Genomic DNA, 23646 nt, shown 5'->3' with positions numbered 1-23646 from the left:
CATCTTCTTTGTGTAAACACTGCACCTCAAGCATCCTTATGTGGACATTTTGTGTTTCTGTGTCGAAGTAGAAATGCTACGTTCAATAAAACTCTTGCAATAACATGGCATGATCACACAAAACGAGGTGATGGCTATATCTATTTCAGGGAAATCAAGTAATAACAACCATTAAATTGGTTGATATTCAGACAGGTGTTCACAGCATGTCACACAGTACATGTGCCATTCTTCTTGCTGGCAGCCATCAAGCAGACCAGTGTAATTAAACTACAGAGAACAGTGACAATAAGCCCAGTGTTAGCTAAACACCAGCAGTGATGGGTGCAAATGAAAAAAAGAGCGTAGCAGAGATTTTAGTTATGGTGAAAGACTGAAAAGAGTCAGTGCTGGCGTCATCCACAAGATTGGACTTGCTGCCGCTGTAAGTGAAAACAAAAGTGGTTTGGTATTGCATTACCATGCAGGGTGAAGAGGGTGGTTTAAAAAGAGAACATATAAGAGCATCAGAGGCCCAGGCAATAACCACACTTTCCCCAAAATCTATTTGTCAAAGCAGATTAGCAGCACGTAAATGCATTCGATGTCTTCTGCTCTGGATTTTTGGATTTTTGTTCGCTCGGCCTTTTCCGCCCCGCCTCGCACCTGCCGCCCGCCCTCGCCGCCTCGATCGGACTACTCGTCTCCTGCTGTCTTTCTGGCACGGATGTGGTTGGAGGACGAGGAGCCGGTCGCTATGGAAAGTCAGGTTTTGTCCAAAGCCGCTTCAAGGAAAAAACGGCATTCTCGCCGCCGTCGCGCACCGCTACGTCCCGCTGTTCTGACAAACCATCCTACTTTGGCAAAACGTCCTACCCGTAGGATAATTTTACGGTGTCCCCTGACAAACAGTCCTACTTTGGCAAACCGTCCTACCAGTAGGATAATTTTACGCTGCCATATGACAAACTGCCCTACTTTGGCAAAATGTCCTACTGTATGTAATTTATGCACATTTCTGCTGCCAAACAATAATTCCAGCACAAATTTAAGTAGGTATGACGGTTTGCCACTTAACTTTGCCCATCAGAGTATGTTTGTAGCTGATATTCATAAAGCCAGTTCGGTTTGACACTTTTTTTTACCCATTAAAGTGTGCTTGTAGGTCACATTCACAAAGGTAGCATGTTTTGGCACGTAATTCTTCCCGTCAGAATTATGCTTCTACTTTATAATAACAAAGGTAGCATGTTTTGGCACGTAATTCTTCCCGTCAGAATTATGCTTCTTGCTCTTATTAACAAAGGTGGCATGTTTTGGCACGTAATTCTTCCCGTCAGAAATATGCTTCTACTTTATAATAACAACGGTAGCATGTTTTGGCACTTGTTTGTAGAAGCAGTCTGCATGCCAAGGTGCTTAAGTTATACAGCTGTCACCACTGAAGTGATTGGAACACCTGACTATATAAACTTTGACAATGAACTCACTCCATTATAGTTACAGTATATATTTACTGAATATATTTACAGATACATATATTTGACATTTATATAGATCTAACAGAACACAGGGAGAAAGAACTGAAAAAGAAACAGTGTACAAATTATGCACATTTGTCGCACAGGTACTTGACCAGGCTGCTCTCATATTGAGCACATCCAAAATGTGCCCATCTGGAACAAAACTCGCACTGCACCTGAAGAGGGAGAGGGGTGTAAGTGTGTTAAACAACATTATGAGTTTGATGAGAAAATAATTACTACAGTGGCTTGCAAAAGTATTCGGCCCCCGTTAACTTTTCCACATTTTGTCAGATTGCATTCACAAACATGAATCAATTTTATTGGAATTCCACATGAAAAACCAATGTCTCTACCAGTCTCTAGCTGTTAGAGACAGACCCTAAAAGACTGGCAGCTGTAATTGCAGATAAAGGTGGTTCTACAAAGTATTGACTCAGGGGGCTGAATAATTACGCACACCCCACTTTTCAGTTATTCATTTGTAAAAATTGTTTGGAATCATGTATGATTGTTGTTCCACTTCTCACGTGTACACCACTTTGTATTGGTCTTTCACGTGGAATTCCAATTAAAATTGATTTGTGTTTGTGGCTGTAATGTGACAAAATGTGGAAAAGTTCAAGGGGGCCGAATACTATTGCAAGCCACTGTATATTGCATTTGTGGTTTATTTGTTTTACCATTTCAATCATACTGGAGTCTGGATCGGCTTCCAGCATGGAACAAACCACACAGTAGTCATCAGCATTACCTAGAAACACACTGACATTAAACCTAACAGTTTTAAACAAAACTGAAAGTGCTATTGCAATACAAAAGCACATGACTCAACTTACTTTGATGTTCTAGCAGTTCACAAGCAATTTCAGTGCGGTGCAGCCCAATGGCTTCTGGAGTGGACAGCACCCTAGTAACCTCTCCACTCAGAAGGTAGTGTTCGGCAAACTGTAAAATATGTTACAGTAATTGCAATTGATTAACTTAATTCTAGTTTAATACATTAAATACAATTGCTTATTAAATACCTTCAACACTAAAACTCCACAACTGCTGGAGTCCATCTGCTTGTTGTGTGGCAGAGTCTCCATTTTCCAATCCACTCGGGACTCTTCCTTTCCTTTCATCTTCAGAAAATTCCTAATAAAAACAAAACAAGTTTTTAAAATGTAGCCAGCATTTTGCTCTAAATAAAAAGAAAACCCCCCCCACAAACCAAACAACCTAAAACAGATAATTAATGAATGATGAATACCTCCAGTTACGCATAACTTTCCTTTCATAACAACCTTCATTTCCAAGAGGGTCTAACAGCAGTACAGATTGTGAGGAGATTTTGACAACCTAAAATAAAAATTGTATTTAGTAGAATATGTGTATTACACTCACTTAAGTAAACATAATCAATTGTAAACATTTTCAAAATAAGAATATGCTGCTAAAAAGAACAGTAAAACAAAATAGAGAAAAAACACATGAGGTGTGAACATGTACCAGAAGGATCCAGTGTGCACCAGAGTTCAGTGGGCACAACCAAATGTCCTCAGCCGGAAACAACATCTGTGGAATATTTTTAAGTTTATAAAGGTTTAGATTTATTTACATAACATACACTATATAACCAATATAACATCTACATTACCTTGCTGACACATTTAAACTTCCCAGAAAACAGAGAGGTTGCAACAACGCAAGACAACTGATACACGGGTTTCTGAAAAAATGCAAGATTATTATTATTATTATTTTTTTTTTAAATGATTACAAAATTTTATAAAATACCTTTGTGAAATAACTGGCATACGTTCTTACTTGCCTTTTGTTTCTTAATGAGGCAGTGCAGGTATGCATCAATGACCTGTTTGGATTAAAAGAAGATTATTTTTACAGACCACCACTAGGACCAAAAATGATTATTTCACTTACCTCATCAGAAAGCCACCCACTATCCTCCAGTGTGCGAAAAGAAGAGTCATACAATTTGTATGGCCCAACGACTGCCTCCACACGCCCGGTGTCTTTTGCAGCCCAAAGCCACTTCACTAAAAAACAAAATATGATAAGTTTCTTTAGTAATAACAATTGCCATTTGAAAATCACGGTCAATGGCCAACGGGCCACAAGCAGACAAGGGCCAACGGGCCAACAACATAAACATGCCAGAGGGGAGTAGCTTTATGTAAATCAGAAATTAGCCAAAATTGGACCAACAGGTCAAAATTAGCAAGAGGGGAGAAAAAAAATAAAACATTCTATCCATCTGACTAGCCAAACAGGCAACAATTGACCAACCGGTCAGAATGAGATTTTTAGCTATGCCACCTTTTTCTTGCGTGCTGGGTTTCTGGGGGGTCACTGGTACAAGCTCTTCTGGTGCTTGGACTGATTTTACCTGAGCTATTTTTGGTGCAAACTGAATGACAGAGGATCTGTTATTTTGCAGCGCTTCATGTTGATGCTGAGGACTGCAAGGCCACATCTCAGAAGATGGGCTACTCTCAACAGGTTCAGCTGGAGTTGAGACTTGGACAGGGTGGCTTGTTCTATAGGGTTTAATGTGGTCAATACTGTATAGACTTTTTAAAGTATTTCCCTCAGCGTTTTTCAGTCTAACACATTTTCCACTGAAGTCATCAATTGTGTAGGGACCTGAAAAATCCGGTTCAAGTCTTCCTCCTTTTCGCCCACGTTTCCTCATATTTAGAAGCAGAATTTGATCCCCTACATTGTACACAACATTTTTGTACTTTTTCAGGGCCCGCTTGGCATATGCAACCTTTTGCTTGTCTTGTGACTTCGCAATGTTTTCTTGTGCAGTTTCTTTAACTGCATGTTGTGCTTCACTTTCAGACTGTACATAGTCACTGTACCTTTTGTCGTCTGGCAGAATGATGTTGGAAATCTAAAATTTTGTAGATATTAGCAATTAAAACAAGATGATATCATATTCATAAAGACATTACTGGGTTTTTTTCTTAAATGGTTTCAATTCTTAGTTCTAACATGGAAAGAATTTGACAAACACTCACCGGCACTTGAACAGGCACTTCTGATGGAAATACTGCCTCTCTTCCATACATCAGAAAAAAAGGTGTGTATTTTGTTGTGGTGTGTACTTTTGACCGAAGTGAAAACAGGGTGGGCTCTAGATACAGATCCCAGTTATTCTGCTGGTCATTCACCAGTTTTCGGAGGGCTCTAAATGCAGGCATAGAAATATGTAAACACAGTAAGTAAGACAAAGTTTAATTAGAAGTAAAGAAATTAATAAATTATTAAGTAACAATTAAGTTTGAATAACATAAGTAATGTTATTAAAAACTGATAGATAAAAATTAGGCATACCTTTTTATGTTGTCATTGGTCTTTTCATCTAGACCATTCGTCTGTGGATGGTATGCTGCTGTGACACTTCTTTCAATTTGCAATAACTTGCAAAGATCAGAGTTGAGCTTCAACAGATAAGGACAAGGTTATACTGCTTATACAAGCACACAAGAAAAAATCTTTGACCCCAGTGAAGTAAAGTTAAAAAATGTAACTGAAAATTATTTAACACTTACTTCATTCACAAACTCTCTGCCTTGGTCTGACAAAATCCTTTTGGGGCAGCCATGTCTATATATAATGGAGCACAAGTGCTGGGCTACCTCAGATGCAGATTTCGTTTTTAATGGGAAAGCTTCAACCCATTTTGAAAAGTAGTCAGTTGCAGTAAGTATATACTGGAAGCCGCTTGAAGTTTTAGGAAGAGGTCCAGTAAGATCTATACCAATAAGTTCCCACACTTCAGACACCTATCAAGGACAAATTAATAATTTGAATAACAATTTGTATAATGTACACATTAACATTGATGGTTAAAATTAGTTGGCAAACCCTCCTGCCTTTATGAATATGAGCTACAAGCATAGTTTGATGGGTAAACGGGGCATAATATTTACCTGAATACACTGCAACGGTTGCACAGCAGTCAGTGGTTTCCCAACTTTTTGACACTGGTCACATTCCTGAATCTTTAAGTTAAAAATATTTATGGAGTTCACGTAAATGTTCAACATTCTCATTTGTAAAAAACAAAAACACTTAATGACATATTCTCTAACGAACAAACTATTTAGCAACAATAGTTTGTGTGCGTGTCTTCAAATCTCTGCCAGGCCTACGGGTTATTACTGTAATATCACTAATTAACCATATTTATTTATATTTTTAACTGATATCAAAAAATGTGCTTATTTTAAACACTATTTAACAACAGTACAAACAGTTAATACATACCCATGTTTTAATGTCAACTGTCATACCAAACCAGTAAAATCTGGAACACACTGCATTTAGCGTTTTGTGTGTGCCAGTGTGTCCTCCAATTGGAGATGAATGAAACTCATGAAATATCTTCCTGGCATCATCCATGGTTTTTACTACTCTTCTGGTTCCAACAAAGAGTTCTCCATCTGCAGTAAAACAATATATATTTAGAAATTAATTTAACCACATATATGAGTTGTTAGTATTAACAGTAAATTACTGACCCTTTTGTTTGAATTTTGAGGCATATCTTCTGAGGTTTTGCCTCTGAGCCTTGTCATATCCTGAAGGGTAGGAGCCCGCAGAAATGAACGCGTAAATCTCTTCCCACTTCTTCTCCATATCTACGAATGTCAGTAAATATTTTCTTATGAGCTTCAATATGTGCAGTTGACAATGCAAATAATTTAACTTATTAAATAACGAAATTACCGAAACAGCCTTAAAACACCGAAGCTGCGGACTCAAAAGTGTTGTGCAAATACCACGTGTCCGGTAACTTGACAGCAGACTTCACCGAATCTGCAAATTCGACAGTTTTGTGCAGAAAGCAGATAGCGACTTCACTTTAATATTGACAAACAATCACAAAGGCTTAAAAAATCAAGTATCAACGTCAATAAAAAGTACTAATACTTACTACTTACCTATTCTCCTGCAAATATGACAATGGAGTAGCGTGAAATCACAGCCGGATGCGCTTAGCTTCCCTTTTTGTGTTGTGCGCATGCGCGCACATGCTCAGGAACTACGGGTAGGATGGTTTACGGGGTAGGAGAAATTCCCAGAACACCGCCTCGCCCCCCACGGAGCATCACGAGGATGCTGTGGGGATCCTGGATGTCGATCTCGAGGAGCAGCAGCACGCCGCATACGCGCAGCTAGAGGAAGAGTTCGGGAGGGAGCCGTGGCTCGCCCCTGATCGTGATGAGCGCTCTTTCCGGGGAACACGCCTGGCTCTGGGGGGCCCTCGGAGCTGCCAGGGTCTGCTACCCCTCACCTCCCCAACAGCCAATGCTTCAGCCTCAGTGGCTCCCTCAAGGAAGAGGCGACATCCACGTCGCCGCAGCACCTTGCAGCAGCTGGAGGTTGGTGGAACCCTCGTTTCCTCTCGGACTCCGTTAATAATAGAGGTTAGTGACAATCTTTCGCCTCAAAGTCTTCCTGAGTTGCTGGAATGTGACTGTCATGAAGGGTTCGCAGACGCTCCAGAGATAAAGACAATTTCTACATGTGGTGGAGGAGCGATAGCTACCCAGTGCTCCTCAACACCACCCATTCTCTTGCTAAACGACGAAAGTATTGATCACGAACTCATGTTTGGTGTGAAGGGTGGTGATATAACCTCTGGTCATGAGCGGTGTGACTTAAATAATGACACCCTGTCTGTACCCAGTGATCAACCTGACTGTTCCTCAGCTCGTTCATCTCGTGACTCTACTACTTGTTATGAATTGTGTGAGACCAAATTATTAGGTAAACCAGAGGAGAACAATTCAAAGCAGCCTCTGAGTGATGCTCTCACTCCTGTACTCAATAAGCACAATTCACCTGAGTTTTGTGTCCCAAGTCAAGAGGACAGTAATGGCAATGTGGGTTATGTTCTGAACTCTAAGAGTGAATTGTGCCCCCCCAAAGAAGATGGGGGACACATGTCTGAACCACGTAGCTCCAGCACCCCGCAGGGCGCAGTGAATGCTGGGGCTGAGATCTGGGCCTCCGATACTGTCTCTAATGATCATGTTTTACCTTCAGTTTGTGTAAATCTGGAATCATGTTCTTTTGTTTCTTCTAACTCATTTCAGGATGGGGTGTTGGTTGGGAGCACTACTGATTTAGTAAGCTCACAGTCTGCACCACCACTGGCAGCCACAGCTCTATCAGACACTGCGTTAGCTGCACTTCCATTCATAGATGACTCAGAGTCTCTGTCTAAATCAACTTCTGGTGGGGGGCTAGCTGGGGAACGCAGGCCTGAGACTGCCAAATACCAGGCCGAGCTGCATGATTCCTGTCAGTCAGAGCATAATAAGGCTTCAATCCCCTCTGACAGCATCTCTTTTGATTTGTTTGTGAGTAATATGGTCACTGCTAAAGCTACTGGCTCTGTCAAACCACTCACAGAAGAGTGTATTCAGACTCTTGGCGTTAACCTAGTGCCAGCCGTCCCATCAGAAGGAAGTGTAACTGCTGTACGTGTAAGCACAGACTCTAATGAGGTTACAAGTCCACCACATGACTGCAAAATGAATGTGAATGTGTCTTCTTTGACCAGTTGTGCCAACTTAATGGATGTCCAGGAACCTAGCCGTGAACTGATTAATCATGTTTCTAGGAACGGTTCAGTTATAAATACAGCTCATGTGGTCGAACTAGCCCCTTTGGTGACTGAAACCCTGTCACAGGTGGAGACTGAAGAAACGTCACGTTGTCTTCCTGTGACAGAGGAAATAAACAGTGCTGAGAGCCTTGGGGGTCCACCTTTCGAACAGGGTTTGTCCATAACAGTTAACTTGCTTGCTAAGAATGGCGAGATTTCCGCTAGAGATGGTGCAGAGACTGTTACTGACTCTGGGCAATATTATGGGGTAGACGCTGCCTGTGTGTTCAAGATTAATCAATGTAATTCTGGTGAGAGTGAGGCAGCCAATCTGAGTTTGTGTTTTTCTGCTTCTGAGATAAAAGAACCAAAGACTGAGAATAAAGACTCTGGCTTTATGTTTGTGAAGGAAAACCAGAATATGAATTTGGACAATGACGGGCAGACCTCTGAAAGGAACACACACCTAGTACTTGGCTGCGACACCACTTTCTCTCAGACTGCCATGGACATTTCTGTTCTGGGTTCTGAACCCGACAGTGACCAAATGACTAATGTTTTCAGGGGCGATCTGGTGGGAAATGAACCATGTGATGTTACATTACATTCCCCAGAGAGTCAGCGGCATCTTTCTTCTGCCAGAGTAACGGCTCAGCCCCCTGTTCAGCTCTCTGTTTTGCCAGGGGTCTCCATAACTGCTCATCCTGCATCCGTAGCTGAATGCCTGGGTGTGCCACTCCGGCACCCTGCAGCAGCAACACCACTTCACGCCACACCAGCTGGAGGGTCCGAGGGGCCCGTTCAGCTACCCGTCTCCGCTGGAGGGTCCGAGGGGCCCGTTCAGCCACCCGTCTCCGCTGGAGGGTCCGAGGGGCCCGTTCAGCCACCTGTCTCCGCTGGAGGGTCCGAGGGGCCCGTTCAGCCTCCTGTCTCCGCTGGAGGGTCCGAGGGGCCCGTTCAGCCACCAGCTGCTCCACCGGCAGCCTCGTCCACGTTTGCTGCAGCCGTGTCTTCATCCACGCTAGCTGCGGCCTCCGTGTCTCCGTCCATGTCGCCGCCTGGTCCAGCTCCAGCCTGTGCTTCGCCTGGTCCGGCCTCAGTCTCAGCTCCTGCTTCACCGTCGCCTGGTCCAGCTTCGACTCCGGCTTCAGCCTCGTCCTCGTCTGGCCCGGCCTCAGAGTCCTCGTCCTCGTCTGGCCCAGCTTCGACTTTGGCTTCTGCTCCTCCTGGTCCAGCTTCAGCCTGTGCTTCGTCTGGTCCTGCCTCGTCTGGTCCTGTGCCCACCGGGCCATGGCCAGCACGCCTAACACTGGAGAGCCGCCGCTGCCTTCCGCGCGGCCGGCCTCCTGAACTGCTCCGTCGTCTCCTTCGCCGCCGCCGCTGCCTGCCGCTGCCTTCCGCTGCCTTCCGCTGCCTTCCGCGCGGCTGGCCTCCTGAACTGCTCCGTCGTCTCCTTCGCCGCCGCCGCTGCCTTCCGCGCGGCTGGCCTCCTGAACTGTTCCGTCGTCTCCTTCGCCGCCGCCGCTGCCTTGCGCACGGCCGGCCCCCTGAACTGTTTCCACGTCGTCGCCGTTGCCTTGTGCTTTCCTTTTTGTTTTCTGTTCCGAGCCCTCCGTCCTGGGCCCCCGCCGCCCGCCCTGGGTCGTTTTCTGTTTGGTTTTTGTTTTCCTGTGTTTGGGCTGTCTGGAGCCAGCCCTTAAGGGGGGGGGGGGGGGGGTTGTCATGGTACTGGGCCATGTGGGCCCAGTATTCTTAGTTTCTTGTATTTTTGTATTTCGTTCCTTATTTAGGCCATGTTTCCTAAGTTGTCCTGTTGTGGTGTTCCTTATTTGACTTCCCCTTGTGACTTTTATCCCCTGTGTGCCCCTCTATGTATCTGTGAGCCCTCATCTCCCCTCCTTGTTTCATTCCATGTTTCCCCAGCCCACTATGCCCGTGCTCTCTCTCTCCTCCTGTTTGCACCTGTGTACTTCCTGTTTTACTTTGACAGTCTCCCGTCAGTGTTGTTTACTCCTGCCATGTCTTGTTATGTTTATCTGTGTCAGCTGTGTTCCCATGTGTGGCCACTTCCCCTGATCATCCCTCTTGTGTATTTAGTCTCTGTGTTTCATGTAGTCTGTGTCGCGTCGTCTGTGTTACCACCCCCTGTGTTCCGTATCTCCAGCCATAGCTTTTTCTTAGTTTATGTCCAGTTTAGGTTTTCTGTTTGAACTATTACCCTTATACTGCCCTCGCTCTGGTTTGTTCTGTTATCAGCCATAATAAAAGGCTCGCTTTTGTTTAATCCACTCCTGCATCTTCGCTTGTGTTCGCGTCTGGGTCCAACACACACATTCCCACACGGTCTATCTCCACGGACCGTGACACTCAGTAAGAGATCTTGAGTATTTTCACTTTTATTTTTCTTTCTGTAACTTTGGAAACTTTGCAGGATGCCATGATTTGCATAACTATGGTGGGTGACATCATGCTAGAAGATAGGAACATACCAGATGGTGGCTCTGTAGTGTAGTGTCTAATACATTTGTCTATCACATAAAAGATCCCTGGATTGAGACCAGAGAGAAAACACAAATCCCCAGGAGGCTTGCATCAGGAAGGGTGTAAAAATCTGCTGTGGCGACCACTTGTGAATAAGGAAGTAGCTGAAAGAAGCTTCTGTTTGCAAGACAGATCAGCAACACTAACAGAGATAATGTGATGGAAAATATCTATATTGTTAGCTCTGCTGCATTTAAGACATTGAGTGGTATATGGTTTGCTGTCAGTGTAAAAACAGATAACAATGTGGAAAACATTGTTATCTGTTTTCAACTCACAGCCCTGAAAAAGTTGAACTTTTTGTCAACTTATTATTAATGGCTCTGTTGATGTCCTGTTTATGGCACAGAGCAAATTAAATTCACAAGTCAAACTGAACTGAGTTTTCAATTACAGAGTGCATGGAATAGTGATACAATTATCTTTGGTGGTTAATGGAGTTTTACCTGTTTGCATAACTCAGTTTTCACCATATCTTGTTACTGGGTTTTGATATTAGAAAACAGTCTGATAGTAGACACTGCGGAGGACTATCCATATTAGGGTTTTGTTTAAGGTTGTGTTTTCAGTGTAGTCGACCAAGAACAAAAAGCATGAAATGAAAGCACTACACTACAGTGTCTGTTTTACAGTTTGGCATCCATGCTGAAAACATAGGAAGCTCAGGAAGTAAAGTTTCTTCTTTTTTTCAATCCAGAAACATGTTTTGATGTAAGAAAAAAAACCTTCAAAGCTAAAACCCATTTTCTCCATGCTGATGATAGTGGGTGGTTTAAAAAAAGCATTTAAAAAATCGGTTGCATATTTTCTATAATTTTGTTCCTTCTGTGCTATCATGATGGCAGCGCATCCAATACCAGGGCTGAACGCTGCATTAGTGGGGGATGCAAATGGATAAGGAGTAATGGGGAAAAAAATAGATGAGGGTGAATGATAAAAGGATAAAAGGATAGGCAAGAGGAGAAAAAGGGAGGCCAAGAGGGGACGGATGAAACAGTCAATTAAAGCGAATGAGGGGACAAGAAAGGAAAATGATGAAAGTAAAGTGAAAGTTGCAGTGAGAAGAGCAAAAATGCAAAGGAAAATAATGATGAGGGACAGGCAGCGGGAGATCATCAAGACAGGGACACAGACAGAGAGTGATGAAAGATGTTGTGCTGAAGAGGAATCAGAGCAGCACACTGAGTACATTACAAAAGAGAAGGATAAAAACATAAATGCAGTAACTCGCATACATCCACAGTGTGTCATGTCTGCCATCACTGGCATATTTGCACTTGTGTACGTCATTGTGTTTGATGATGCTTCAGGTAATGACTCATTGGTCTGGCATTGAGTGGTGACAGATTTTGCTCGCCAAGCATCAACCTGCCAAACAGCCACCCCATAAAGACTGTGTGTAGGGTACGCTGCAGTTGCCATGGAGTCTCCAGGGGTGATGGTCAGAGAATAGACCACAGTTTCCTTAATTAGAGGGCACAATTTGAGTACAGCTGGGCCAGAACACAAGAGCACACATGCCATTCCTGGTGGAAAACACACATCACAAGAATGTTCTATACCAGCGGCCCCCAACCTTTTTTGAGCCACGGACCCGTTTATGCCCGACAATATTTTCATGGACCGGCCTTTAAGGTGTCGCGGATAAATACAACAAAATAAAACTAGTACTGGTACCGAAAAAAAGAAAATTTATTCATAACACATGTGAAAAGACCCAGGAAAACCGAGTAAACGATAAAAACGATAACAAAATAACGCTGAAAACCGATTAAAAACCATGAAAACCATACATTTCACACCTGAGCCTCAACTCTCACGGCCCGGTACCAAACGACTCACGGACCGAGGCCCGGTGGGTTGCGGACCGCTGTTCTATACCACTCAGTAAGCCGTCTCCACAAACACATGACGCAGCATAGGAGACCCACCCCAACAGGACAAGACTTAGATGTAGGCGTGCATTTAAAGGAGAAAGGACACTCTGTCAAGATTTTTTGCCAGTGTTTACAATTTTGACAGAGAAGAGAGATGGTCTGAGAGAAAAGTAAAAGTGAATGCACATGAGATCCCTTTTCAGGCATTTAAACTGCCACTATCATCTCAGGTAATCTGAATAGTTCACATGATGGTTGGGTGGGGCAATTTCTCACAGAGGTTAGACCTGTCAGTGACAGGAGTGTAACTTTTTTCCCACACCGTGGCTCATGATCCATAGTGGGTTAACAACTCTTAGGGCCACTTCCAAGGGAAGAGCCCCCACTAAAGGTGCAGTACTGGGACATCCCAGCAGTTGTTCTAAAATTGAAGAAGTGAAATGTGTTAAAAGCTAAAAGTCCAATGGCCTGTATTTCAAGTTTTCACTGTCACTTATTATCTTTCTATTCTCACTGTTTTCCTACAGGCTTTGGGTAGTGACAAAAAAAAGATCATAAATGTCCTTCTCAGGGTCGTTGGGAGGATGAGAGTTTATATAGGAGTATAGTGTATGTAGTAGGGCTGGGCGATATATCGAGTTTTTTAAAAATATCGATATATTTTCATACGAGATATAAGATGTGACAATATCGTTTATATCGATATAGTCTATGTTACGTTATAATTATACTTGTGGAGCCGCAGGTTTGCCTCTCTTTCGTCCACTTTTGTCTCTACGCAACGTTACTCGGCCTCGCCTCTCCTTCACTGAACACAACTCCGCCTCCCCCATAGCTTCACCTGCAGGCAATGACAAGATGAAAGCGGAAAATCTCCGTTAGCGAGTTACCGTGCGTGGGGCTGGGCGGCGTCAACGTGTTAGCGCGCTAACCGCGCTAACGAGCTAACCGCGCTAACGACATGCAGCCCGGAGGGGCTGCACGGCCTAAAATCCTTTCATTTTCTCAAAAATCGACAGTCCACCTTATGTATGAATTCTGGTTGTGCTTACTGACCGCGAACCGATTTTATGTGGTACACAGCGCTCAGCAATCTGTCAAATGTTTTAATATAACTTTGCTAAGCTACGGAGCTGCACCGCTTGATGGATTGTCGGAGGATTACGGCTACCGAGGAGGAGCCTTGCGGAGTGATACGTACTGTGTGTGTATAAGGACCACAAATGGCACCTGTTCAGAGACGTGGTGCAGCTGTGAAATCTGTCTCTTTGTTATTAAGCTCAGCGTCTATTAGTTTACATTTTGACTGCACAATTGTGAGCTTTTTGTTATGCACAAAAACAACGTTGTTTTCTTTTATTTATGGACCATGATTATTTAATAAATGCTGATAATTAATTTTTGAGTAATTTCTTCATGTACATCTACGCTGTATGTAAATAAAAGTGCCCGTGTGACATCTGGGACACAGTGTGACTAAGAACTCTCTTTTTGTTCTTAACTTATGGCTTTAAAAAAAAATATCGAGATATATATCTTATATCGCCATCCAGCTAAAAAATATCGAGATATGAATTTTGGGTCATATCGCCCAGCCCTAGTATGTAGTTCTATGAACAACTAAGTACAGTTTATTGAACACTGGCTTCAGAAATCAGGTGAAGAGATCAGATTTATTTTAATGCATTTGGTTTGGAGTTATATACAGTCGTGTGCGTAGTCATCTTTTGTACCAGTGCACTGTGATTTTGGTTTCCACAGCAGAATCAAAGTTCTTACTTTAGTTCTAGATCTGTAAAATATCTTGGGATTCTCCATTTAAATTGTCTGCCATATGTGACATGTGTTTGACTGCAGGTTTAAAAAAGGATGCGTTGAACAGTCCTATCAAAACTGCTAGTAGACTTGTACCATAAGTGAGCGTGTAAGCCCCACATTCATTTTTTTTCTGAAAGTACAACTCCTCTCTCTTAATTTGGGTGCAGGATCTTCTAGTTAAAAACACAGGGAGAACGTTCCTCAAAAGGTTTTCGTTCCTTGGGGGAAAGTTCCTGTGGAAACACACATTGCTTCCGTGTAGTGCAGAGCATTGAGCTTTTTGTCTCAGTGTTGACTTTTAGTCTTGCCACTTAATGCATCCAATTTGAATTTTCCACAGTAGTGATTTCTTTTGAACTGTGATTTATCCGTTATACCACCTTTAAAATGGATACAATATAGGTTAAATTACTGAATCAGTTGGTCGTAACTTTGTATTGTTGGATTAGGGCCTAGTGCATTAGTCCATTGGGTTTTTACCCTGATAAATCAAGACTTCAAATGTAGGTAATGCAGAGTACTACTAATTTATACAAAATAGTTCAAGTGTGGCTTCATCTTTTGTCTTTTCCCATTTGGTGTATTTGCTGTGAAATCCTGGCAGCATACAGCATCTTTGATTTATTGTCTGATAAAACCAAACCATCCCCAGAGAGCATGTTTAAAGGGAATTATTACAAATCCAGGCTCTCCTCCGTGCATGTTTAATGATTTTCCCTACATTTAATCTCAGGGAAAGTAGGTTCTGATTTCATTGTACTAGGAAAGTCTTATCATGCTGCTGCGGCAAAGTGTTAAAGCTCAAGTGAAAGTAATTTAGCCAGACAGAATGTTTGACAGGTATTTTCTTTGTGCACTGTTGAATTACTTTACACACATCCTGCATGTAAAATTCTTTGCTCCCTTACAGACACTAACACATACACCTGCCTGATTGTTATTTCTCCCTGTGTTATCTTTTCTGTTTTACCTTTGGCACTCGCACACAGAAATGATCAGAAATTCAGCATCCTGTCAATATTCTTTTTCTTTGTTTTTCTTTTCTGTTTTATAGAATATCAATTTAGGATTTAGAAAGTCGTCATTCAGGCCACAGTTCACCTTAAAATCTAATATACATTTGTTTTCTGCATGCAGTTAGCTAATGTTCCAGTCTTTCTGATAACAGCACTGAATTTTGCCGTGATCACACACGCAGGCACAGGTGCACCCTCACAAAGGGAAACCAACACTAGTTATGGTTTCAAGACTGGTTATGATTTCACATTGTTCACTCTGAAGTGTGCATCTGTCTGTCATTGTAGACTGTGAGGTGTCAGCACTTAGTAGAAAAAGAAAGGGGATTCAGGATCCAGCACATGCACTCACATGCACACAAACTTAAACACAGGAGCCTTCATTTCCTGGAGATTGTTATTCACTTCATCGTTTCCTTGTCTTTGCTAGCCTTCACTTGGTGAACCTTTATGTTTTGACAGTGTGGAGATTGCATCTCATGTTGTGAATACTGACAGAGTGACAGGTCTGAAGTTCTTCTAGTGCCATTTTCATTAACCTGTCTTCTTCATTGATTGCAACAAAGCAATACTTTCTAAGTTTTTAAGTGCTTATAGGGCTGAAGTAGGTATATAGGATAGCATAGAATAGAACAGAATAGAATAGCTCTTTTTTGTCATTGTACATGTACAACAAAATTAAGAGTACTCCACACGAACTGTGCAGGAGTAAAAAAATAAAAAGTAAACACATCAGGAATAAATAACTAGAGGAAGTCTAGAGGAATGTGTACAAAACAATAGAAAGGCACACAATGGAGAGCAAAGTGCTCAGAGTGGCCTGAGTGATGAGGGTTACTCAGACCATGGCACAGATTGGAGAGGTAGGCACGGGTGGGGTGTGGGGATAGTGTTTGTTGACAGTGCGAATGGCCCAGGGGAAGAAGCTGTTTGTGAGGCTGGAGGTGTGGGACCCTATTGACCTGAGGTGCCGACCAGAGGGTAGCAGGTAACAGGTGGTGGGCGGGGTGCAAGGGGTCACCTGTGATGGCCCTCGTTTTCCTGAGACAGGAGGATCTGGCGATGGTCTCCAGGGGTGGCAGAGGGCAGCCAGGGATTTTTTTGGCTGTGTTAATTTACCCTCTGCACAGACTTCTTGTTCTCAGTTGTGGACCATGCGTACCAAACAACCAGGCAGTAGAAGAGCATTATCCCCATCTGAATAATGGGCCCAGCATAAAAGCTAATTTTTTTCCACATATGTCTCTCATTTTGTTTTTTTCCCCCTTTTTCCTTCTTGTTTTTTGTTTATTTGTGTATAAAAGTCAACAGTTTCCTTAAGACAACTAAAGATTATTATCATGGGTCAGGTCCATGCTAACATGCCACTGTCTTGTGTTGCTTATGCTATACTCAACAAGAAAAATTCAAGTCATGCCAAAATTATAATTATTATTAGTATATTAATTATGTATCAAGTTATATTTATGGAATGCAATGGAGACTACAAAAAGTCTATTTGGTAGAACCTTCACCTCTGACTGCCATCAACCCCACTAAGCACCGGCCCAAACGCATGCCTAGGCAGGCCTCAGGCAGACCCAGGACTTGCTGGAGAGATTAGATCTGCTGGGGAATGTCTTGGTCTTGTATCTTCATGGGATAGATTCAACAAGGTGCTGGAAGTAAACTTCAGAGATTTTGGTCCATATTGACATGATAGCATCAAACAATTGTTGCAGATTCATCAGTTGCACATCCACGATGCCAATCTCCTGTTCTGCTACATCACAAAGGTGCTTTGTTGGATTGAGATCTGGTGACTGTTTGATCATCTGTTGGTCAGCATAGGGAACTCATTTTCATGTTTAAGAAACCAGTTTGAGATGATCTGTGCCTTGTGACATGACTCAAAATCCTGTTGGAAACAACAATCTAAAGATGGGTACACTATGGTCATAAAGAGACATGGTCAGTAACAATACACAGGTAGCCTGTGGCTTTACTTTATGAGACTTAATTGGTACTAAGGTACTATTCCCCACAACATTACACCACCACCAGCCTGAACTGCTGATAAAAAGCAGGATGTATCCATGCTTTCATGTTTTTCGCAACACATTCTTACACTAACACAAATGTTGCAGCAAACAGACTCATTAAACAAGTTTTCTCAATGTTCTATTGTCCAATTTTGGTGAGCATGTGTGCATAGCAGATAAAGTTTCCTGTTCTTAGCTGACAGGAACTGCACCCTGTATGATCTTCTAATGCTCAAAGTCAAAAAAATTACTATTCTTTCCCATTTATCTGCTCTGTTTTTCAACTTCATAAGGTCATCTTGACCATTTTTACATGCTTGTAGTTCAAGTTGAGTTCTGTGTGCCCTGGGGGTTGGTGACATGTAATTGGCTGATTAGATATTTGCAGGTTTACCTAAACAAGTGAGTGTGCATTTATTTTATTTAATGTATTTTTGCCTTTACTATTATTTTTCAGTGATTTTAAAAAAGTAAAAAAAAAAAGAAGTAAAAATGTCATATTTTTATGAATGGTCTTCAAACTTTACAACAATATACTACACCTTCAGGGACATTGGTACCCAGGTTGGGGAAGCATTTGTCCTTGACCTTCATTGTAAGGACCCAAGCTCAAAGTAATATTTAATAATAAATGGTATGGAGAAAGCAGTAAAACACTCATTTAATTTTTTTCAATACGACGCCCTGCAACGTCAGAGTGAAATATATATATATATACATATATATATTTATATATATGTATATATTTGCTCCAGTCTTGCCACATGATATGCACAATGACAGTGTTCTTGCTGCCCCACTTGTTCCATGTACAATAGTAAAATAGGATTTAGTCAGTCCTAAGTGTTGAACTGTGTGAGGATAGCATTCTGAGTGACATATTTATTATTGCTCTATTCTTCACAGTTTAAGTCACAGCTTCCTTGGTTCACCATCTGCTTGGCTCACTGAGTTGCTCTGTTCCCTCTAGTCTTGTCCCCCTCTCTTTCTCCACATTTAAGTTGTCACGACTTCTTAGAGCACTAATGGGCTGTTAATCTCCATCTCTCATCAGTTCTGTTCTGTTACGTTTTGTTCTCTTTTCTCTTCCCTCTTCCTTTCTTCCCCTTCTCCTGCAGTATATCACCAGGAGCACCTTCTTTGCTGGCTCAGCACTTCCCCTCTCTTTCCCCCTTGCCTTTCTGTAATGACACTGCAGCATTTAGGAGTGTTTGTGTGTGTCCTTGTGGAAAAAAGTTGTTCGTGTGGCAGTTTTTTGATATAGATATTGCAGATTGTTTGGATAACTGTAGACGGATGAGACGGATAGCCATCATGACAGGTAGAGCAGAAATGGCGAGATGAAAGAGTGCAGCTCTTGGCCCTTCGGAGAGGTGTTGGCAGCGTTTTTTCCTCAGTTCACTGCACATTAGCTTAACAAGGCTGAGAACAAATATACTGACCACAGTTGAACACTGTTGAACTAAGAGTAGAGTGTAATGAGATCCTTTAAAAAGCTCTTAATAAGCTCTTTTTTTTCTCTTTTCTCTCTGCAGATGGAAAAGTGTATGCGCTGGGGGGCATGGGTGCAGACACAACACCACAGGCCCTGGTTAGGGTGTATGATGCAGAGAAGGACCAATGGCACCCAATGACATCTATGCCCACACCGCGGTATGGAGCCACGCCCTTCGTAAGAGGAACCAAAATCTACGTGATGGGTAGGAAATACATCATGCAGATGTTATACTGCTAGCATGTGCGTGTTAGCATATACTGACATTTACCTTAAAGCTGTAGAGAAATACATGACTTCCTGCCAGTGGTGCTCCATTAGGCTGATCTCTCTCCTTTTAGTCTCAGACAGCGTTGTCTTAAAGCTCCTTAACTGTCATTTAATATGTGCACCCAACCTTTAGATCACTGCCATCTTGTGTTACCATTTGGTATTTCTACTGAAAGCTGTTCTTACATCAGTCTCAAAGTATAGTTGTCTGTCTGTGAGAGTGTGTCTATCTCCTGTTTACAATGACAGAAGCTGGGCAAGAGGCCAGCAGTTATTTTTCTGGTGCTTTGCACATGCACATTGTGGACAAACTGCTGCTGGTCTGCTTTTACCACGCTCAGATCAGAAACACAGCTAGCATTATCAACTAAATAAGCTTCTGTACTTTAACTTTGTAACAGATGAATTTCCTCTTGCAAACCACCCTGCCTATCATGCATGATGTAGAAAAGAAGAAGTATGAAAAACACATTAATAAGGAAAGCTGTGACAATGAGTAAGCAGGGAACGCAGCTCTGACCATGTCAGGTCTAATAAAACAGGTGAACAGGCGAACAGGTGCAGGTTCAGCAAAGACTGATGTCTGAACCTGCTGTTTTGCCAAAATTCTACCTTCAGGTTTAATCCATATTTTAATACCACTAGTTGATATTGACAGTTAATCATTTCACGTACCTCTTATTAAATTCATATTTTAATATACTAGGCCTGTATGTTCATTTCGTCACTCATCCAAGTGACTTCTTCAGTCTCCGCTCACTGCAGGTTTCCCCAATCTTTTAAACAGAACATTTGCATAAGGACTGAAACTGGCACCAGTGCCAAACAATGGGCTGGGAGGTTTGTTTCTTGATCATTAATATGCAAAATGGCATGACCATCGATCAACAACCAATGATCAAAGACCAATCATCAATGGCCATGAGTACCGTTCACAGATAGTTGAGGAATGGTTGCAATCACAGTATTTTAAGATGGTGAAAGATGTAGCCTTAGGCCCCCTCCTCGATTCAGAGATGGTCTTTCGCTTTTCACATAAATGGTCTCTTTGACTCTGTGCTCAAACCAGCGTTCCTCCCTGTCCTGGATGTGCACATCCTCATCAATGAAAGAGTGTCCACTGGCCTGTAGGTGTAAATAGACTGCAGAGACCTGGTCTGACAAGGTGGCTATTCTGTGTTGTGCCATCTGCAAAGCCAGAGGTTGTTGCATGGCAACCTCCTGGCACCTAACAGCATACACTACATTACTCTGTTGGTGCCGTGAGACCGAATACTTGGGGTGGACAATTTTTGGCGCAGCATGTTTTAGGTTTTGAAAGCCACAGAGTGTTTAGAGAAAATGCATCTCAGCTCTTTTCCCATGCTCCTGACACATAAGGGATCACTAAGGGTTTGTGCTTAGGCAGCAGTTGTCTCTTCTGGATTGCCTGGAGCTCTCTTTAGGTGCCTTCCCAGCTTCCCAGACAACAAATGTCCAGGTGGGATAACCACCTTTACTCAGGGAGTTCTTGATATGAATACAAAGCATGTTCCCATCATTACAATGGATTTTTAGTGAATGTGAAATTAGTCTTTTTCATTGGTTTTTCCCTTGGACCTCCCACAGGGATGTCATTTTTGTGCAGTTTCTTAATTATTGTTGAATCATGAACTTTGAGCTTAGCTGACACAAGTGCGGCCAACATATATCTAAATGTTGTTCTGGGTTCTTATCTGACCTCCTGGATGAGTCACTGATGCATCCTTGGAGTAATTTTGGCAGACCGACCACTCCTGGGAAGTTTCACCAGTGTTTCAAGTTTTCCAGTTAAAGGATAAAGGCTTTCTCTGTCATTTACTCGAGCGCCCTAAACCTTAGAAATGACTTTGTAACCCATCAATATTTTTTTGTTTAAAGTAATTGGAGGTTATTTCAACACTTAAAATTTTAGTGTTTAAAATGTGTTTACATTTCATTTCCAAATGAACTCTGTGAGTTTTGAGACACAGCAGTCATCTGTCAAATGCCCCCAAAAGATTCACATGTCCTCTTGTGCTGTAAGAGGGTTGATTAATGGGTCACTGTAACATGGAGACCTTTGTTTCAAACCAGTCTTTTTAATTATTACTTAATAATTACTTTTCCACAAATTAACCTAAGCCTATGCTATGGTATACTGCATATTACTGTAATGTTGTTATTATTGGCAACAAAGAAGCAATTTCTTAATCCAAACCAAATGACTGTGCCTAAATCTAACAGTTTTGTCACATATCTGGATAAGAGTGATCTTTATTGTTGGTGGTTGATGTCTACTGCTGGTATTGGTCATATCAGGGGGGTAAATGACCTAAATAGTCACCTAAAGGTCTTTTTGTACCTTAAGCTGAGCTGATGCTTCCCTTATATCTCAGGTATATGGAGCATAAATATTGGACTGACGTTCTGTTGGTAGGTAGAAGTTTGTCAGTTAATAAGTTTTAATCTTGCTTGACTTGATGGAAAAACAAATAAAAGTGAAATTAATACAACAATGCAAAAGTGTTCTGATACAAGAAACACTGTGTTTCTTGTATCAGTGTTTCCTGTGTTTTAAAAGATTAATTGGGGAATATCCGTTTGCCTCGTAATGAGCTCTCCCACACATGAGTTATAAAGTGTGAGAAAACAGAGAGAGACGAGGTCAAAGCAGGTGGAGTTCAGATGGTGTTCATTTATCTGATGACTCAGTGTAACACTGATATATATATGGTGAAGAAATCAGTTTATCACAGGTCAAACAACAACATCCATCACCCTGACAAATGATTGCTGTCTGCCACAAAGTGACCTCCCTTTCATCATCAGGTAAACAAGCCGACATTTGGGCAATGTGGCTGCAAACCGAATTCTATATTCACGTAAAAACAACAGATGTGCAGGCGCATCCTGCACTCTTTTAGCACTGCATCATGGCTCAGGGGGTTGGGGATCGCATCTGTAACCGGAAGGTCGCCGGTTCGATCCCTGGGCTCTCTGTCCTGGTCGTTGTGTCCTTGGGCAAGACACTTTACCCTACTTGCCTACTGGTGTTGGCCAGAGGGGCCGATGGCACGATATGGCAGCCTCGCTTCTGTCAGTCTGCCCCAGGGCAGCTGTGGCTACAACTGTAGCTGCCTCCACCAGTGTATGAATGTGAGAGTGAATGAATAGTGGTATTGTAAAGCGCTTTGGGTGCCTAGAAAAGCGCTATATAAATCCAATCCATTATTATTATTATAAGAAATGGCATAGCACCTTAAATGTAATTCAGTGTCTGCTACCTATGATGTAACCTAACACTGAACACCACGGCCACCGGTCCAACACACAACAATACTTTTGTACTTTTATGCAGCAGGCATCGTATGTCAAACTGCACAGTGTTTGCGTGTTTGCAGATATTTGTTGAGCAGTAAGAAATACAGCATTTGAAATAACGTGTTAAAAAAAATGCAGTCACTTTATGCTCTTCAATACTATCTCAAATGAATCAGGCTAACTTTATCCTGTGAAGATTGTCCTATAAATGATGTCTTTTGTATGTTATTGTTTGCTTCATTTAACTTAAAATCAGTTTGATGTTTGCAGGCATATTATGACAGGAAATAATAACTCCCACCACATGTCTTAAAGTTTATTGAAACGTTCCCGTTTTAAAATTGTGAGGAGCAGAAAGTAGAGATTTTGTGTTAAAATGTAGTGAGTAAAAACAAATGGCAAATAATGTAAAATAAATTCAGAAGTACAGATATCAATTAAATATGACACTTCTAAATAATTATAGTAACAAAATATGTGTACTTCATCTACTTTCCACCTCTGCTTGGTGTCCTGGACAACAAATGTTTGCATATCAGCTGCTTTAGTGGAGAAGAGGAAAGATTGGCTTCTTCTTTAAAACCAACTCCTAAGTTTCAACAAAATCACATGGTATAGTAAAAATAGCCACAAAAACAAATAAACAAAAAAAATCCAAAAACAAACAAAGAAAATCTTTAAGTTTTAAGTAGAAGAGTAAACTCATTCATGTTGGTGTGGCTGCAGCTAATGATGCCGGGAAGTGCATGGGACAGAGAGCGATGACTAGTCTAAAGTGCAGCCACGTGGTCTGTGCACAGATGGGAGTTTAATCATATTATATCACATTAGACACAGACTAATTTGTAATATACGAAGAGAAAATAATTTATGCCGTTTTTTTAAGCTGTCTCTCTCTCTCTCTCTGTGACTGTAATGTCTTCTCGCTGGGATTGCGTTAAAGCTTTACCGTACCTTGCACATTCATGCTGCTTCTACAGCTGCTGCTGCACTTGAGGGGGTTGTTCTCTTCAGCGGGTGCTTGAACCTCTTTTCATTTAAATTCCCTGTGTTCCCAGTCAACAGTGGCCTTGCTGGCAAATGACGTAACTCACGAGGCTTCCCAGCGCTTTGAAATTCGTGTGCCTACCTGCCTACGTGTGTTCACAGTACAC

The 23646-nt window shown here is 42.0% G+C and overlaps 1 protein-coding gene and 1 long non-coding RNA gene across 3 annotated transcripts in view; one reads left to right on the top strand and one right to left on the bottom strand.

Annotated features, from left to right (window-relative positions):
* The window catches only part of klhdc8b (kelch domain containing 8B), a 280867-nt gene that overhangs the window by 166143 nt on the left and 91078 nt on the right, over positions 1–23646 (top strand). For both annotated transcript variants that reach the window (XM_004565463.3, XM_014409271.3), the window contains one exon: positions 18942–19106. In XM_004565463.3, the coding sequence (XP_004565520.1) occupies positions 18942–19106 (165 nt within the window). The remainder of the gene's footprint in view (positions 1–18941; positions 19107–23646) is intronic.
* On the bottom strand, positions 1343–2360 carry LOC143414422 (uncharacterized). Its single transcript, XR_013095046.1, has 3 exons — positions 2342–2360; positions 2186–2256; positions 1343–1678 (listed from the first exon to the last, which is right to left on the bottom strand). It is a non-coding gene; the product is annotated as an uncharacterized LOC143414422 (long non-coding RNA).

The sequence above is a fragment of the Maylandia zebra genome, linkage group LG20 (assembly GCF_041146795.1).
Source record: "Maylandia zebra isolate NMK-2024a linkage group LG20, Mzebra_GT3a, whole genome shotgun sequence".
Lineage (NCBI taxonomy): Eukaryota > Metazoa > Chordata > Actinopteri > Cichliformes > Cichlidae > Maylandia > Maylandia zebra.
Note: the sequence above shows the minus strand (reverse complement) of the source record. Positions and strands in the feature narration are given on the sequence as shown.